We start from the raw sequence: 20,175 nt of genomic DNA on the forward strand, positions 1-20,175 counted from the left end.
TTCCGGTGATGAGCAACCTTTTGAGCTCGGTGTCAATAAAAAAAAATAGCGTAACTCAGGTGGTCGCTTGTAAAAAAATTAATAATTTTGTGATATTTGTAAATTAAATAACAAAAAATTCACTTCCCCCAGTACTGCTAGGTGGTAGCTGTGTGGGTGCACTGACAGCAGGGTTGGATTTTGGTAGCTGCTATAAAATAATGGCTGGGGGTGTAAGGAGTCACACACTTGAGATGACTCTCCTACCCTCATGTAGTCATTGGCAAACCTTCACTGACCTGTTCTACTGCTAGAATTTCAATATTTTTTTAGCTTGGAAAATCCCTTCAAGCCTGGGGAGCGAGTACTTAATCCATTGGAAATCGGGAATTTTTAAAATAGTTTTTTAAAAAAAACTACAATATATACCGTATTCATTATTATATCTAAAGAATGTAAACTAGAGAACCCAGGAATAATGCAGACGTCTGCTAATCATATCCTCCACAAGACAGGATTTTCACCTTGGAATTAGTGCCAGATGTGAATCAGTCCTGCGCGTCGTGTCCCTAGGAATCAAGGTGAGAAGAGGGACGTCTGCACGACAGATGGATTGTCGGTGTAAACTGTGCGGCATAGAACAAAGGCTTACATTACATGATGACCTATTTATTACATGATATCTACAGGTGTGAAATAGATGTCAGGTGTCATATAATATATGGTATTTATGTTTTAAATATATAGTATAGAACTCTCTAATTTCCAAAAATGTATGTTCAATTTTTCGTACAAATATTTTCGACAATAGTCTTTAAGATTATACATATATGCAATTAGATTATCAGGTTTCATTAAACTCCAGGTACCCCTGGGAATACCCAGGTGAGCACATGGCCCAGTTGCCCGGTAACCCGAGTGAGCACACGGCCCTGTTACCCAGTAACCCAGGTGAGCACACGGCCCTGTTACCCAGTAACCCAGGTGAGCACACGGCCCTGTTACCCAGTAACCCAGGTGAGCACACGGCCCTGTTACCCAGTAACCCGAGTGAGCACACGGCCCTGTTACCCAGTAACCCAGGTGAGCACACGGCCCTGTTACCCAGTAACCCAGGTGAGTACACGGCCCTGTTACCCCGTAACCCGGTTGAGCATACGGCCCTGTTACCCCATAAACTGGGTGAGCACGAGGCCCTGTAACCCGGTTAAGCACGCGGCCCTGTTACCCCATAACCCGGATAAGCATGCGGCCCTGTTATCCTGTAACCCGGGTAAGCATGCAGCCCTGTTACCCTGTAACCCGGCTAATAATGCGGCCCTGTTACCCCGTAACCCGGGTAAGCACACGGCCCTGTTACCCCGTAACCCAGATAAGCATTTGGCCCTGTTATCCTGTAACCCGTGTGAGCACGCAGCCCTGTTACCCCGTAACCCGGTTAAGCATGCGGCCCTGTTACCCCGTAACCCGGGTAAGCACACGGCCCTGTTACCCCGTAACCCAGATAAGCATTTGGCCCTGTTATCCTGTAACCCGTGTGAGCACGCAGCCCTGTTACCCCATAACCCGGGTAAGCACAAGGCCCTGTTACATCGTAACCCGGTTAAGCATGCGGCCCTGTTACCCTGTAACCCGGCTAAGCACACAGCTCTGTTACCCAGTAAACCAGGTGAGCACACGGCCCTGTTACCCTGTAACCTGGGTGAGCACATGGCCCGAGGTAAGAGGGGTGAGCGCAGTGGGTGATGCTGGCCAATCGCCTTGGTCACGGTGTGCCTCATCACTGTGTGTTCATATCACCGTAACTGGGTTCTTTAGACCACTCTGGGAGCTGTGATCTGGCCACCTGACACCTTAAATAAGGATTTATTATACACCACCACATGCTGTACCAGCATATAATGTGAAGCCTTCCCCCTGACACCCTTCGGCAGGATATGTAACATTGGGCTCAACTGGGTCTACGCCTGGTCCAATCGTGTAATAGTCTGTGACAAGAATGCCCTGCGCTGGCCCACACCTTTGCTGTGAATGCACCGCTTCACACCCCTCCGTGACCATTTGGCATGAAGGTTGTGTAAGGGGGGAAATAGGTGCAATTCCTATCTGCGTGCCACGGAAACTGTAGCACAAGCCACATTTAATAATGGTTGAATGGTTGACACCCGACTTAGAGACGTCCCATAGTTAAAGACAGACCCCTTTGCCCACTGTGACCTCTGGTGACCTCTCTGGATGTTACTATAGTCCCAGACTTCAATAATCAGCTGTAAAGTGTCTGTAATGAAGCTTTATTGATAATCCTTGGTCCCATTACAGCAAAAAATTTTGAAACTCCAATTGTCACCGGGGCAAAAAAAAAAATTGTCTAGAACTACGATTATAAAATATACAGTTTCGACTTACATACAAATTCAACTTAAGAACAAACCTATGGACCCTATCTTGTACATAACCCGGGGACTGCCTGTACATAACTTTTCAGTGGGACAGGACCTGGGCTTGGTTAGTTTAAGATAAAAAGGTAATGTCCATAGTTTATTAGTAAATTATCAAATAGGCATCACAGAAACAAAAGAGGTCTCTTTCTCTGGAATTGGTAGTATTGTAAAATCAGTCCAGGGAGCCTCACGTTCTTCTCTGCACAGGAGTGTGTTATCACCCTGTCATCAATCATCATCCGCAGTTGAGCGTCCTTTTAGTTTCAGCATTTAGCAAGCATATTAAAATAAAAGCATTTTCGTTAAACATCAAACAATACTTCACACAAGGACTTACTAAGGGCCCGATTCGGATTGTGGCGCATCGGCACCGGCATGCACGCAACAGAAATCGGGGGGGCGTGGCCGAACGATAACCCGACGGATTCGGAGAAACCGCCACATTTTTTAAAGAAAAGTGTCGCGGGACACGCGCTTACCTGCACCAAGTATACACCCCCAGACGAAGGCTCATTTGGAGCCGAAACGCGCGTCGGGGCGTGCAGCCGTCTCGGACACCGGAACACCTCCTATCTGATTATTTGGTAAGGACTGGCAATTATATAACCTCGGATACCTGTAAACTCCTCTTTCCGCAATAGCATGTCATTACCTCGCACAGCGCCTCATTAGGATATCCTTGGGTCATTATACTATTCATCCCAGTTCCTTCATTCATTCATGCAGACTAGACTCGTTTTTTGTGTTCCATGTGCTGTCGTCCACGTGCACGACTGCATTTCTTCTGTGTATCACTGCTCTGTATGTCTTGCATCCTACATTTTATATTCAGTTTATGGTTTTAATATACTATATCAATAAAGATGTATTAATTTTAGACTCACTGTTGTTGTAGTCTTTCCTCCTTTCCCCCCTCCGGGGATACCATTGGTCTCACAGTATTTAACTGAGGATTGACCCCCATGCGTAGAGTTCCAAAAGGGGTGCCACTAGGCGTTTAGGTGGGGGGTGGTGGGTACCTACACACGGTAGGCATCCATCCCCGTTCTTTTCATTCTCTTTCCCCCCCCCCTCACTCTTTTCATCCCCCTCCCTCTCCATGCTGCTCCTTTTTGTTTGCTTTAACTGCACCAAGTATAGTGAATCGCCGGAAGACCGGAATCCACAGCACAGAACGCGCCGCTGGATCGCGAATGGGCCGGGTAAGTAAATCTGCCCCAGTGTCTCTAGACTCCCGTCATCTGCACTGTGTCCGTTCTGTTAATCGAAACAACAAACAGGTCTGTTTCCATAAGTCGGAAAACGCTTGTGTGCAGCCGGACTTTGGACATCATATTAGGCAGAATAGAAACCTGAGAAGGGTTTACATGGCAATTACTACGCTAATCAAAACAATGTAGCCGAAAGAAGGACAGTAAAGAATGGAGGACATGACCTTTGTTGGGTGCACCACATGGTCATTAGGTGCTGACTGCTCAGCCAGGGTTCAATCGCTATTTATTACAAGTCCTCACTTGAGAAAATGAAGACATTACCCAGGATCCGGTCTTCTTGCCTTCAGCTGAAATCCCTTTAAGACTAATTGGATGGTTTCTGCTAATGGCCTGTCTTAGGGGCCTGAAGTCACCAGGTCCTTAAACTGTCTGGATACAGTAGGAATAATTTATGCCCGTGATCTATTTTACTGACTAACATGAGATTTTAAGGGTCATATGATGCGGTTGCTCTTAAAGACGCATCATTATATCATCTTCAGTTGTCATGTGTCTTTTCCCACACAAGTACAGGATCATTACTGCTTTAGGAGGACCTGTCAGGCGAATAAAACCCTCCAGCAGCACTTACTAAAGTACACGGCTTCCTATCCCTCCCCCAGTTATCACATTGTTAAATCTCTAACTTCATAAGTCAGGAAACAATCCACTGAGTATCGGTCCGATCGTCGGACCAAGCTTCCAGAGGTCTGTTGTATTCATGAGGGGGTGGTCCTAAGTCCTCCCCTCTATTCAGCTTCTCTTCTGCACTGTCCCTCCCACACCTCATGTCGGTGGTGACTGATAGGCTCGATGCTGTAATCACCGCCTCCTTGGACCGCCCCCTCATGAATACACCGGACCACTGTAAGCTAGGTATGTATCAGACCACTACTTAGTGGATTGTTTCCTAACTTATCGGTATGTTCCAATAAAGCTAGAGATTTAGCAATGTGATACCTGGGGGAGGGATAGGAAGCTGCTTTAGTAAGTGCTGCTAGAGGGTTTTATTCGCCGGACAGGACCTCTTTAGGGAGGATCTGCCATCACTCCTGATATGTCTATTAGGCTAAATATTACTATTCTTCATCCATTATTCTTCTAACAAAGCATTTGCACCGATCCTGGATGTTACCAGTTTAGATTGTGTCCTACAATGGCAAACTGTGTAGGGACACACCCCCTTGAAAAACGAGATAGTAACTCCCTATTGTCAATTTATTTATACATTTCCAGGTGGACTAGCGGGAGTATGGCACAGGCCAGAGCTCTATCCAATCACGATCTAAAATTGTTATATTAATGAAAATTATATATATATACACACCACTACAGCCTACAACTGCTGCTGTAGCAGGCGCACACTTTTGACGTGGCAGCACTTAGTATCTCTATTAATGGGAGGCACCACCTTAAACCGGAGTGCCGAAAAGAGGTGGGTATAGCATGTTTGTTATTTTTATACCCCTGTGACCTATGCCCCGGACAACTGTTCATAGACTTTCCATGATGCTCTCTTTACATTCTTTGCCCTCTCGCTTCCAAGTAAGAAAAATGAAATATAGGAGCTGCGAGCGATGATTTATCTGTTTACCACGCGGCGCCTGGAAGCGAGGCAGTGTATCCTCGGGTAAGAGATGAGAACATTCAGTTCAGTGAATAATAGGGGGGGGGGAGCGATTCATCAAACTTACAAATGACATACAGATATATCTCTATGGAGTATAAAATAATTCAGACGTACACATAACACAGCGCTGCCACGCGTCCGAGGTCACCGCATTGACTGCACGTTTGATGGATCGGTCATTGCTTGGGAAGAAAGTGTCCATTTATACAGCAATCTGGGCGACCAATGACTTATGTGCGGTGTGTGCCCATCATTATACTGTGTGAGCACCTTATGTACTGAGAACAAGGTGCAGACCTAGGCACGGTCAGTGCCAGGTCTCACTAGGCCCCTGGGCGACAGAGCCTCAGTGGGCCCCTTTGCAGTAAACTTACATGGCAGCATAACATTTTTTCCTGTTCCCTACAATATTCCCTAGGTTATCATACCAACCCCCCCCCCTTTTATGGTTATTTTATATACAGCCCCCCTATGGGTAATATATAAAGCCCCCCTAACACCCTATGGATTTAATAGATGCAGCCCCCCTCAACCCCATGGTTTCCTTATGTACAGCCATATGTGGGCTCCCCACTAGCTCTGAGCCCCCGGAACTTGCCTGGGTATGCCCATTGCTGGCGCTGGCCCGGGTCCTAGGGACTCTGGTAGTATCTAAGGTTATCCTTACCATAAATTTGGGACTGTTTTGTTGAATGATTTTTCCATCACGTGATAGTGATATATGGGCTTCACCTGTTTTAGATCAGGGACTTGTAGAATACCACATCTACCCGACCCTTGTACCTGCTATTTTCTAGTTGGTCAATTGCTCATTTGCCCAAAACAGCAGTGTTGACAAAGCTTGTCCCTGGAGAGATATGTAACCATACATTTGCTGCTGTTAGTAGCAGCAGAACTGTTAAAAATGTGTTTACATTCAATGATCTAATCAAAGTGCACTAGAGTGTCCTCACACTTCTGTGTTCTTAACTCTCTGCATCCCCTATCCACAAGATAGGGAATGACTTGCTGATTGGTGGGTCATCACGAGAACGGTGGTTGGTAGTGGCCTAGTCACATGTGTTCTGCTGCTCTTTTCATCTCTACGCCGCTGATGGAGATAACTCAATGCCTTACTCAACTACTTCCGGGATGGCAGTTCCCATTCCCCCATTCTCCTGATTTGTTGAGGTCCCACCACTCTGACCGCCACCGATCATGGGATGCATGGGATGGTTGTATGCCTAACCTGCCATTATGGGCTACAAAGGATTTCCATTCTCATCAGACCACCACCAGTCCACAAGCTATGACCTATCCTGTTAATCCCATATAGATTGTGAGCCCTCATGGGCAGGGTCCTCCTTCCTCCTTGTTTCCTGATCATGGTACTTTTTGTATACTTGTATTTCTTAATGTCATTTATGTGAACCCCTTATATATTGTACAGCACCATGATATAACTAGTAATCTATACCTATACCTAACTAAATAAATAAATAATAGAGGAAAACTTGTAGTGACCGGATTACCACTTTAACCAGACACCCACCTGCTGCAGCAGTGACTCAGAGCAGAGGTGTTAGTAAAACCCTAAAGGGAACCTATCACCTGGGACTTCATTTTCACTAAAAACAGGTTGCAAAAGCCCATTACAACTGCAGTGCAAATATACTTTCTGCTTTCTCTAAGAATTTGCATTACAATATATTTGTTTTTTTTAAATTACCTTGCACCCTGGTCACAGCCTGGTGAGCTGACATCAGTGGAAGAGGGAAGAGCTGTACAGGAGCACAAAGGTGGGGGCCAAGAGCTGAGGAGTGAGCAGCACAGACAAGTCACATGTTGTTTTTTGAAAATGAATCCAAACCAAAGCCTAACCCCTGGGACTACATAAAGGATTCTGTTAGGGTGGAAGGTAAGTTATAACACACAATCATATTGCAATGCAAATGCTTAGAGAAAGCAGAATGCAGGTGTAATGGGCTTCTTCAACCTGTCATTAGTGAAAATGAGGTCCCTGGTGACAGGTTCTCTTTAAAACACTGTAATGCACAACACAAACACTAGGTGGCTACACACAAATATCATAGTATAAAACAATAATATGATACTAAATAATAAAGTAATAATAATCAAATAAAAGGGAAAAATCGTGTTCATATTGTGCGGATGCAGCCCCCATACAGCGCGCACATCCCGTACTTATACGATTCAGCGTCTCAGTGACTATAGAGCCTCTGGAATAGCAGGAAATCTTCACACTGGCAGGTAACATATCCATGTTATTTATCTCCAACAACGTAGAGCCCTCTACAGCGCTCCCATAAGTGTACTTAGCAGAGGCAACGCAGACATAAAGCCGCAGCGCACAAGGGCTGACGACAAATTAAATACATGTCAGCACAGAACAATCTCTTATTACATACGTCTTCTCAGCCGCTCTCCACTAAGTCACCTGGAATGGAAAAATCCACTCACTACTCGCATTTCTGTCAAATCCTTCGAGAACTTATTTAGAACATTGGATACTTTGATGTAGCAGTGCTGAATTTGTTACATAACAATGTATCAATCATTGAAACTATATATGATACAGGTATATTATACTTCCAATGTGAGTCTGGTAGTGCCGACGTTTTCTTTAGATGGTATTCACACCATCTTTTGGACTTTTTTGTTATTTCAATATTATACTTGCAGTTTGCGCCTGTGTGTTTATTTTTTTTTGTTAAGCACTTCCGCTCTAGAATTTATCCATGGACAATTTTCCTTTAGTTAAAAGGGTTTGCCCATGAAAGAAAGTTCTCAATTTCTCAAGAAAGATCATTTTTACCCCCTGACTTTACAATTTTACTCAGTGTTATTGCCGTTTTAGCTCCGAACATTCAACCGGTACTGTGAATAAGCCCCTCTGCGGCTGCATCACATAGATCCGGCAGCGATTGCGCAAAACATGGGCTGCTGCCGGCAATTCCTACAGGTCCCTGATTGACAGGGGAGTGGAGGGGGTGTGTCGGCGGCCCCCCTCATGAATACGGCCGACTGCTAGGGAACTTGTACGACGATCCGACCTCTTATTTGGTAAGAGGTCGGATAGTTTAAAACTAAGTTTGCACACACAAATTGTAATAAAAATTGAATAAAGGGGCTGGGGACAGGATTAGGGGGAACATATTTGGTGGGGGTATTTTTCGGGGGTGACAGGTCCTCTTTAAACCTCCATTCTTTACCTTTTTTAACGGAGGTAAGGAACAGAGATTAGAACGGAAGTGCGAAATTAGCATAAGACAAATTAAACTAAGAAACAAGACAAAATAGAAAATGGACTGACTAGAAAACTAGAAAGAGAAAAGATAAATCCCCATATGTGTGAGGTTTTGGTCCTGTAGAGCAGTGTAACCATACATTTGTGTGTAGCAGCAGTAGGACTAGTGCAAATGAATGTATATTCCAGGTTTACAGATTCTCAAATGTGCATTAGGGCTAGGGGCGTGACCTCACACTGCTGTGCTACCCTTTATCTAGCTGACTAGCTGTAGTATCCAACCAGAAGCCTGATATAGTGGAGGGGCTCTAGAGCAGAGCAATTCAATGCAGAGATATAAGAATATAACATATGGAATATAAACCAATGTAGTTACACAGAGTTGGTCGTGGTAAAAAGCCAGGACTTCTGCTCACATGGAGAGGGCTGTTGCCTTTCTAGAAGTAGAGCAGCAAATTGAGAAGATGAATCGCTTCCCCCCTTGATCATTATGGTATTCCTGAGGATAACTGGGTATCGAAATTAGTAGAAATCCTAGTCATCGGACCCACATTAATCCCACATAATTTCCTGTATGATAATTTATAAATTTTGCCCAACTTATCCAGGGGCTTCATAATATGTATAGTATCACCAATGCAAAAATCAGTCTATTATTTTGATACAATGCTGTAAACACAACTTTTTTTTTGTACTATAAATAAAGTAAACTGTATCAGGCAGGAGCGTAACTTTAGGGGGTGCAGGGAGTGTGCGGTATCAACCAGGCCCACAAGTATCAGGGTATCCACCAGGATGATGGATTGTAAACCAAGCACACTTACATACTGGTGTGTGCCTCCTCTGCCAGAATCTGCTCTTCTTTTAGCTTGTTTTTAGGGAAAAAAAAGACTTTAAAAATATGTAAATAAGCCTAAAAAGACTCGAGGTTCCATTAAAATCTATGGAGCCGGGGCCTCTTAAGCTCATTTGCATAATTTGTACAGCCTGTTTTTTAGTAAAAACAAGGTCATAAGAACCTAAAAGTAGTGCAGCTCCTGCCAGAGGGGGCACACACCAGTATGTCAGTGTGCTTGGTTTACAATCCTTCATCCTGGTGGAAGATGTCCTTTAAGGAGTTAAGTGACCAATTCAGCTCTGCTGCGTCTGCGGAGTAAAAGCCTCACTAATCCCCTCGCGTGTATTACAAGCCTCTGTTATAAATTATAAGATGATGCAGTACAAGAAGATGTAAAAAAAAAAAACACTGTTAACAAAATGTTATAATAAGACGGTCGGCGAGTCGTGCGAGTAGTGGGTGCCAGAGGCGCCTTCCTGTGTACTGGCACCGCACAAATAAAGGATTCTGACTAATTAAGGCAAAAAATTAAGAGAGACAGACTAAGAGATTAAAACAAATTGATTAATGATTCGTCAGGATTATCATTTCATTTCCTGTTGTTTTCATTTCGGAGAAAATTATCCAAAATGTATTAAGGCGAGGAAGTGTCGAATTTTCCGGAAAAGATTTGTTTCCTATGAAGGAGATGTCGGTGCTACCATAGTGACAAGATAAGAGGATAACATGGAGGGGTAGTGATACGGAGGAGCACTGGTGACTGTGTGACCTTAAAGAGACACTGTCAACTCACTGCATAACCATCAATCCTCCAGCCATGAGGCAAGTTGAGCCTCTTGCCTCAGGCGGCACAACCTGCAGCAAAGTGGGGGGCGGCAGATGGGGTGCAGTTACCTGCTACAAAACAGGACTTGACACTTAAAAATAATGTCTCTTCACATCCAATCTCAGCATGGGCACCACTTGGAGAACCCACCTACTTAAATAATACTGGATGGGGATGAGGGAAGCGCCATTCTATAGCTCGACTCAGGCAGTAGAAATTTTAGGTTCACTCCTACATTAATGTACAGGAGGAAGACCTATTGTATGTTTTAAACCATAACCCTCTTAACCCTTTGAACTACTGACAAGCAGAAGTGGCGAACATTTCATGCTGGATCCATAGTGTAGCTTCCATGTGTCATAATGCACCTGCATACAGGATACCTCCGATATTCTACAGAGGCCTCAATCCTTATTATACACAATATTACACGGTATTGTCACCAAATCATGGACCCATGACAAATATTTGCTGTATAAACCAACACAATCAAATGTTGTCAATGCAAAAGTTTCCTTTTCACACATCGCCACCTAGTGGCCACAATATCAAGATGATAGTACACAAAGTACATGTTCCTATAACACACAGGTGGCTAACACCCAAAGTTCACTATTTTCACACATGAGCTGGACACATGACTGTAATACTGTAATGGGGGACATTTTTACATACAGCAACAGTAACGGTCAAGGTAGAAATGTGATTCGTCCCAACTAGGACCAACCAAACCATCACAAAAACAGAGGCCCTACAATCTACTTAAAGGAAATATACCATCCAAATCCATCATGATAAACCATGATAACTCATAGATCCAGGCACCGTGACTGTGGTAATCTTCTTATATATGTTATCCATGGCCTCCTCCTTCTAAAATCAACTTTTAAAATAATGCTAATTAACCACAAGGGCTCTGCAGTGTGTTACCAGAGCCCCTTCTTGCTGTATCTTCACAGGCTCTTACACTGTCAAAACTTCACGCTTCCCTCTGCCTGAGGTAATCTCACATTGGGAGGGGAAAGTGCTCCTGCATAGTGTAATAGCCTGTGAAGCTACATCACTTAGGGGCTCTGGTAACACCCCCAGAGCTCTTCAGGATCATTAACATAATTTTCAAAGCTGATTTTAGAAGGAAGGAGGCCATGGATGACAAATATAAGAAGGTAACATCAGTCACGGTGCCTGGATCTATGAGTAATGTCCCTGGTTTATCATACTTGAATTTCATGGTAGATTTCCCAACAAAGAATGGCACGATAGTGGACCTACCTGATCTGCTCTCCATTCACTTCTATACAGCTGCTGGTCAGCATTATCCCAGAAGTCCCTCACAAGTCATTGGAGCACAGGTCAAGTATTTGTACCTGCACCTTATTCAAATGGGGCTTAGGGTGCTTGGTGGTCCTCTGTTTTGAGATCGCTGGGGGTCGTCAGTTATCACACACTTACATCTTATGCCGGGGATAGGTGATAATTGTAGTTGGCATATATATTAAGCTGACACTACTATCAATGTATACTATAAAGTAACTGAAAAACTCTTACGTAAGAATAACCCCCCAAATTCTTTTTTCCAATATAATCAATGGACCAGATCTGATGAAGATTTAATAGGATGACTGCAGTACACGCCCATTTCATAAACAGTGCCACTCCTGTCCTCAGGTGGAATGTGGTATTGCAGTTCATTCCAATCAGATCAATCAATGCTAGACTGCAATACCAGGCACCACCTGTGGACTGGGGTGTCGCTGTTCCTGATAGAATGCAGTTTTTTAAAAAATTTTCAGCTCATAAAGAACCAGATAAACCCAGAGCACAGAAAACACATGATCTTACCCCACAAAGCCAGAAAACAGAGAAATAAGTCATTTTCCTTTATTTTTAACCCAAAAATTTTTAAAAATAAATAAAATAAAGCCAATAAGCCGACCTTCTGCTGCTGAACATTTTGATCCCGGCTTCTTCTCACATTCACGGCTGACCTTCTTCGGCTTTTTCTGATCGGCCTGAAAAATACAAGACATCAGGCTCTTAATGAAAGGAGAACATGTAGCACCAGCAGCATCATCATAATTACAGCGCGTCCTGAGAACGCACTATAGGTTATATATTCCAGACAAGTCCTGTCTATACAGCAAGGGGCCCTCATAAGGGGGTTTCAAGTTCCAGTCCCGTTTTTTTAGACAAGTTTTTAAGAACAGAGCAGATAAAAATACCTTGTAGATATTGTCCTTGGTGGAATGACATTCAGGATAACAGAGATACAAGACAATGGAGATAACAGATGTTTATGAATATGAATATAAGACGTTTCCCAGATCATATGAAGAAGAATAAAAAAATTCATTAAAAATGTTGAATATTTTTCAACTTAAAGTCCACAGAATCACTGCTCTAGTTTGTCATCCCAGAGATGTGATATCATGTTTATTGGTCATGTGGCCTGTTTGCCCACTCCAATGCAATGTGCAATACCAAGCGCAGCCACTATACAATGGACAGCGCTGTGTTTGGTGACTTGTGATAAAATGCCAGAAATGCAGTCTCTTCACACGGTTGATCAGTGGGGGTGTCTGGTAACCTGAGGATAAGATAGTCGGTTAGTGAATAAAAATCACAGGACCCTGTAAATTCCTAGAGGACCTGTCCCGTCCTATTACACAAAAAATTGTATTGAGTTAAATAGAATGTATGTATTTCTTCAGGTCTCCTTTGGTGGTACTGTAGGAAAACTGAACCTTTCCTGTGATGCTTTACCATAGACCACAGATCTTTACTGCAGATCCAATGTCAGACTGGCCCACCGGAGAATCAGAGGATCCTCCGGTGGGCCCAGGCTCTAACCCAATAAGGAGCCCCAGAAATCCAGCAAAAGACAACCCATTTACAAAAGTCTACTTCTTAAAACCTGATTTAGAAAAAAATGTACCTGGTGTCCCAATGTTGTGCATGTCCCATCAGGAGAACCCCTTTTTTTCTAGCAAAGCAGGTAACATTGTTTTGAAACAGTGGGGCAGTTTTGTCTTATAGGGAGCCTGTCATCAGGAGCCCTGCTCCCCCATGTCCCCATCGAGAATATTGCACACATTGCCAAAGTGTTTTTATATTAAAACTGGCTTTTTTCCGATAAAAAGAAAAATTAGATTTTTAGTTTACCTTTCTTTCTGCAGAACAGTGTCCTGTGTCCCATGGGAGTGGTCAGTAAGAAATGTTTAGCCCCCAACCATGAGAAACCGCTCCGTCATGCGTCTTTTTCAAATTTTAAAAACGCCCGTATATCCCTCCTATTTGAAATAGATGCACGACGGAGCGGTTTCCCGAGGTGTTGGGTGAAGGGGGGGAACCGCTTCTCACTGGCCACTCCCATGGGACACTGTTTTGCAGTGAGAAAGATAAACATTCATCTAAGGGTTGATGATAGGTTCTCTCCAATTTAGGTAAAATGTGTAGACTGTCAATTTCTCAAAAGTTTTAGGCGATTCTTCCCATTTTTGCCGACTAATATGTGCAAAAGGGGGCGTGGCTTCAGTAGAAATGGGGCAACCTCCAAAAATAATGCAAACGAACACAACATTTTTTTGTGTTTTTTGTTTAAAACAAATCCAAATAATGAACCGTAAGGTGCGGAGTCAGACTAATCCGTCTTTCTGTGGTAGTAGAAGGATATTTTTTGCTATGAAATTCAATGCCTTCAGCGAACAAGAAATAATGACAATTCGGTAAGTTGCCGCTGGGAAAATAAAGGTTGTTTGCTCCCGCCAGGTAATATGATATAAAGTCTGAGGCGCAGCCAATGCATAAATTTTAAGGGGAAAAAAAAGCAATTTATTAAACCGAACTTCACGTTCAAAATACAAAAGATGAAACGAGAGCGAGAGGAGTTGTTATGTAAGCGGCTTTGCCGGGATAATGTCAGGGAGAAGAATTAAGAGTTCAATTCTGTCTAAGATGGATCCGATGAAATCCCTATCATCCAGTACATATTATCGCCACGTAATGGACAACATTATCATCTAAAAGACCATCACTGAGAGAATTAGTCACCAAGGTATATACTGGCATGACTGTCCGCAGATCTGTATATACTGGGGCACACTGACCATAGTCTGGCGCTAAATGCGTCTGCCTATGATGGTGCCCCCTTGCACAAGCCGCGGCCCAGAATACCGGAGTGGCTGGCGGTTGCGGCCTAGGCACGCTAATGTCACGGTGTTTGGTATGGGTACGGAGGGCTGTCCTACAGCCTGGAAGTTCTCCAGGGGTGGTGTGTGCAAGAAATATGGAGGGAGAGGCTGATGTATTGGTTCTCCCTGGGGCAACCCCTGAAGTGTCTGTAAGATAGGTCCCTGGGTGATGGATGGGGAAGCCAGTGGTGGTAACAGCCATATCCAGGGATCAGACGGAGGCAACGTTGTGCAAATCAACTCACGGTTCTTTATTGAACAACAGGTAGCAGGCAACGGGCCTAAACAGTCTCACAGCGGATTTGGATTACTGGAGTGGTCATGGAGAGTGGTCCTCAGGAGTAGTGCACCAGCCTGGTAGTAGATTCAGGCTGGGATGGAGCTGTGTCCATCTGTGGAAGCTGCAGCTCTGAGTCTCCTGACTCTGGTCCTGGGATTAGGATAAGTGTCAGCACTGAAGGTGTACTACACACTGTTTTCTCTCTCTTACACTCTGTGTGCTGGTACTCTAAATGGATGTGCTCTCTAGGGAGAGACTTAGACCCTCCCTGCCCAGGGGTTTTATGCTTCTGGTCAGGTGGTGACTACCTCTCCAATCACACTTCAGTGTAGAAATACATTTGGTTGATAACTCAGATCCAATTAACCATTGCCTGTTCAGGCAGGATCTACAGCTGCTGATTACCTAATGACCCAGTACTAGAACCTTCATAGAGGGGTCGCGACTCCCCCTAACAGCTCCTGACCTGGAGAGGGCGTTCTTCACAACCACCAGCCTGTCTATGTATTGGCAGGGGTGTTGCAGATGGATACATGGGGCAGATTTATCTTAGTCTGATGCGCCTTTTTTTGGTTTTATTTTAGTGACTTTTTGAGTTCATGTGTGTATTTGCCCAACAAAATGGCACCTTTTATAAAATGTGTGCCAAATAAGAGCCAAAACGACAAAGACAAATGAGGTGCAAAAAATAGACTCACAAAAGATGCAAAAACAGAAGGAAGGATATAAGAAGGAAAGAAGGAAATAAGATAAATGACCCCCATAAATCTACATGTGAAATGGAAATTAATAAGATAGATAGGATAGGAGATGGATAGTTATGTGGGTTGATAGACAGACAACTATGAGACAGATCGCCTGATAAAATCCGCCATCACTGTTGCCATCCTGAGACCCACAGTCATAGAGGAAATGATGTGAAGCCCCTGGACCAGTTTATTTGATTCTTTAATGCAAAAGTACCTTATATACTCGAGTATAAGCCTAGTTTTTCAGCACAAAATTTGTGCTCAAAAACCCTAACTCGGCTTATACTCGAGTCAACTAAAAAAATAAAGAAAAAACTCACCTTTCTGACGTCACTCGTAGGTCCTCTTCTGTCTGAGACCTATGGGGGACGTCGGAAAGATGAGTACAGTGTTATTTTTTTTCCTACTACAGGGGCTGGGCAGGCTGTATGCTACAGGGGCTGGGCAGGCTGTATGCTACAGGGGCTGGCAGACTATATACTGGGAGGCTGTAACCAATGCATTTCCCACCCTCGGCTTATACTCGAGTCAATAGGTTTTCCTAGTTTTTTGTGTTGAAATTAGGGGTCTCGACTTATACTCGGGTCGGCTTATACTCGAGTATATACGGTAAGTAACTTTCTGAATATCCGTAACATATTTGTAACATATTTGTAACATTCCGCTGCTGTGTATCTCCATCATATAGCAGGTTGGCTATATTTCCAGTTTAATCTATGTGCTAACGAGGCAGTAGGCTCACCTATGATGTGTCCTCAGCACCCACAGTCCTGCTATTCCTTCCATGACCACTAACCACTCACCACCATGCTTCTCGTAAGACACATCTGATGAAGAGGGTTGGTCCAGGCAGTAATAGCAGGATGACACACCCCAAGTGCACTAACTACCTTATTAGCATACAGATTAAAATGAGAATATCTTCAACGAAAGTGAGCATCGCAACCCTTAGTAAATGAGCCCCATTATCTCTGCATTGCTCCATCAGTTTGTGGCAACAAGGTTGTGTTTCTGCTCCTATTAAAGGTCCCTACATGTAATTGTAAGTAAGTAATATGGTTTGGAGACCTTTTGGACTGGCAAGACTCCCTTTAAATAATATATGACCACTATTTGGAGCGTGGTGTGGGCATATGTACAAAGACCACACAATGCCCTGAAATCTCGTATAATTATCAACATGCAGTCCATAACCTTAAAAAGTAATAAGGCAAGAATTAAACCCCTTTTCAGTATTTGATTTAGGAGCGTAGTGTGGTATAAAAAAAAACCCCTCTGCATTTTATTTATTGTTCCAGCACTTAAATGCACTCGATTACAGTACAATAAAAGGCAAAAGCTGCTTAACCACAAGTCTGAACAAAGTCTAACTCCATCCTGACAAGTGGCTATTACACGCAGGATAAATGATTCACTGAATTGAAAATCCTTCTAGGTAAGTATTGAATTTTTCCTTCAGTGAGAAGCGCTAATGTATATTCCTGTCTGCGTCGCTCTCTGATACACATTACTATAATGTTTAAATGACCTGTCTGCAGAGTTTCCTTGGTCGTGGCTGGTTAGTATTGATCTATATACGTGATGTTACAACAAAGTCATCACAATAAACTTCTGCAAGACCGGCAAGTTCTGCCCTATGGGGAGAAGGTAGGTACATTCAGTACAGTGCACTGGGGGTCAGAAGAACTTCCCAATACCTTCCTTAAACAAATAAGGTGATCAGTCACAGAATATGGGATCCCATACACATTGGGGCACATTTACTAAGGGCCATGCTCCAGGTTTCTGTTGTACTTATTTACTTACCCGGTCCTGTCGCGATCCAGCGGCGCGTTCTCCAATGAGTATTCGAGTCTTTCGGCGATTCACTAAGGTCGTGTGCCCGATGTCCACAGGTGTCGCTGCTGCGCCGAGGTCCGCTGAAGTTCACTCTCCTATTCCTGGTGCAGCGCGTGTCAAGCGACACTTTTTTAAAAAAATTGCGTGATTTTTCCAAATCCGTCAGGTTTTCTGACGGCCACATCCCCCATTTTTCTTTGCGTGCAAGCCGGCGCGGATGAAACACAATCCGATCGCATGCGCCAAAAACCTTGGGCAATTCGGCGCAAAACGGTGAAATTTGGAAAACCCGGCAGGAAAAATGCGATTCGGCCCCTTTGTGTCCGCCCCACATTTGTGCCGCACGCAACCGTTTTGTGTCGCGGCTGGACTATTCTTTACGCAAAACAAATAACTGCTCTGAAGGGGGCATTGCAGTGGACAGTCTACAGAACATGCAAAGTCTGACAGAATTGTGTTGCACGCCCAATCTTAAAGGTGCACCGAAAAAAAAGTTGGTGCACTCTGCTGGGGCAGTACAGGCGGCGCCAGATTCATGAAGAACAGGCGCCACAAATCCCATCTGTGTACCCCCCTGGCGTGGTGAAGCAGATCTGTGCAGAGAGCTAAGAGCACATCAGTGTTAGGACACGCCCCCAATGCACTTGGTAAAACTAGATAGTATGAAATGAAGGCCTCTTCATCAATAAGGAAGATTTCTACCTAATAAGAAGAAGAGTGAATTTGATGAGATATAAAAAAATAACAGGGTCAAATATTCTAATATTAGCGCAAATTCTCCAAGTGTTAATATTTGCCAGGAATAAACACAATATTTATCTAAATTTATATTTTACAAAAATCCCCTCCAAATACTACAATTTAAGGGTGACATTTCTTTGCATAATTTTATAATCTACTGCCTCGTACGCGAGAAGTGCATATTTCCTACGCAAAAAAATCTAAATAATGCCTTGGGGTTCTGATTCTCATTTCCATATTTTCACTCAATAAATTGTGCCTTGGGGGGGGTTTATATTTACATAATTGCATCTGAATTAAATATGTGCATTTACATTTTAATGTGTAATCATAAGCACAGAACGACGCCAACCTGCCGCCTGGAATACACTTTGTCTATGGTGAAAAACAGTAGGATATAGGGATGAGTCTGTCTGTAACAAAAATGGCTCACTTTAAAGGGAACCTGTCACTAGATTTTACCTCATTAATTTACCGGCCCCTAAGGTAGGGTATGAAATGTCCTTTCTAGAATTTCCTCATTTATGTGAAATTCCATATGCAAATGACCAGAGAAGAGTCATATTTTGCTTAGATGAGTCACTATTAGAGGCTGCATGGGGGTGTTGTTTTAGCCGCCAATATATTCAGTAGTAAAGACTCTGGAAACACACTTGCTTTCACATTAAATATAAGAATCTCTTCTTTGAAATGATATCAGGCTGCTGGTTCTGTGATCTAGAGAACAGGATACATTGGTAATTAACCTCTTGCCGCTCCATGCCGTACTGTTACAGTATGGAGATCGACAGATCACACTCCTCGCCGCAATAGTATGTAATGGATTCAATGCCGGCTCAGCTCTTCACCGGAGACTGAAGAGCGAAGACCCCAGGGATGTCCATATTAAATGCCTGTAAGGTCCTGTCACAGACAGGACCCTACAGTCAGTGTGTAAGCCAATGCGATTGCATAGGCTGACAGTGATAATACCCTTAATAGTTACATCCGTGGTGGTAGGTTTCCTTTAAAAAGTTTAAAATTCGTTGTAATTTTTAGAGCTTCGGGAATGTTGTAGACATCTGTAACGTCTTCTTCTCCACCTGGAATGAACTGATTATTCTGTACGTCTTAGTGTCTACAGACGTCAAGTTCGGGTCCTATCAGGTCATTACTGATCTCCTGAGCCCTCGATGATCTCTATGAAGAACAGGGCGCTCGAAACCAACCTAATAAGCCACTCAACCACAAACACAGTGGGGCTGATTTACTAATAAGACTCAGTCAGTGTAAACTTAGACTAGAACGTCACTGCATGTGCCTGATTCTGGAGGATACATCTACTGTCATCTACACACTGTCTACTATGATTTGTCTTAGATTACATCAAAAAATGTGCCAAGGGGCAGAACATGTCCCAATCTCCAAATGTGGCATAAGCCACAGAATAAGTAGTAATAATAAGCTTATCGTTTGCCTGATGTTTCCCTTCCAGTGATTCTCTGGCTCCCTCTTTGGATGTGTGGTCTGAATTCAGACACTTTGATCGAACTGCTTCACTTCTTCCTATATCTGGACAGTGGGGGTGATATATACACAGCTGCACTTTGTGCGCCAGTCTTAATAATCTGCAGAGCAGAGTCAAAATATATGGCAGTAGTGGGCTTCCAGCAATAACCATGCAATAAAATGGCAGCAATACAATGTCTTGTTCCCCCCTGGCGAGTCTCGCTTCCCTCTGGCCCATCCTTTTCCCCGGGTGCAACATGTTCCCCACTGGCTCGTCTTGTTCCCCTATAGCCCGTTGTGTTCCTCTCAGGCCCTTCTTGTTCCCTCTGGACCAACTTGTTCCCCCCCCTGGACCACCATTTCCCCCCTGGGCCATCATGTTCCTCTTCTGGCCTGCCTTGTTCTCCTCTGACAGGCCTTATTCCCCCATGGCCTATTTTCCTCCCTCCTGGCCTGTCTTATTCCCCCCTGGGTCATTCTGTTCCCCTCTGGCCCATTTTTTTTACTCCTAGTCTGTTTTCTTCCCCCACAGGCCTGTCTTTTCCCCCCTGGGCAGTCTTGTTACCCTATGATCCTTCTTGATTTCACTGGTCCAACATGTTCCCCCACTGACTTGTCTTGTTCCCCCTGGCCCGTCTTGTTCCCATATGGCCTGTCTTGTTCCCTTTAGTAGG

The 20,175-nt window shown here is 43.8% G+C and overlaps 1 protein-coding gene and 1 long non-coding RNA gene across 3 annotated transcripts in view; one reads left to right on the forward strand and one right to left on the reverse strand.

The window, feature by feature from the left end:
• Positions 1-20,175, reverse strand: part of OXR1 (oxidation resistance 1) — a 305,238-nt gene that overhangs the window by 236,011 nt on the left and 49,052 nt on the right. For both annotated transcript variants that reach the window (XM_072151333.1, XM_072151332.1), the window contains exon 2: positions 12,151-12,226. In XM_072151333.1, coding sequence (XP_072007434.1) covers positions 12,151-12,167 — 17 coding nt within the window. In that variant the 5' untranslated portion in view covers positions 12,168-12,226. The remainder of the gene's footprint in view (positions 1-12,150; positions 12,227-20,175) is intronic.
• The window catches only part of LOC140132502 (uncharacterized), a 132,410-nt gene that overhangs the window by 52,998 nt on the left and 59,237 nt on the right, over positions 1-20,175 (forward strand). The gene's annotated exons all lie outside the window — the stretch shown is intronic.

This window comes from Engystomops pustulosus, chromosome 5, assembly GCF_040894005.1.
Source record: "Engystomops pustulosus chromosome 5, aEngPut4.maternal, whole genome shotgun sequence".
NCBI classification, from domain to species: Eukaryota; Metazoa; Chordata; class Amphibia; order Anura; family Leptodactylidae; genus Engystomops; species Engystomops pustulosus.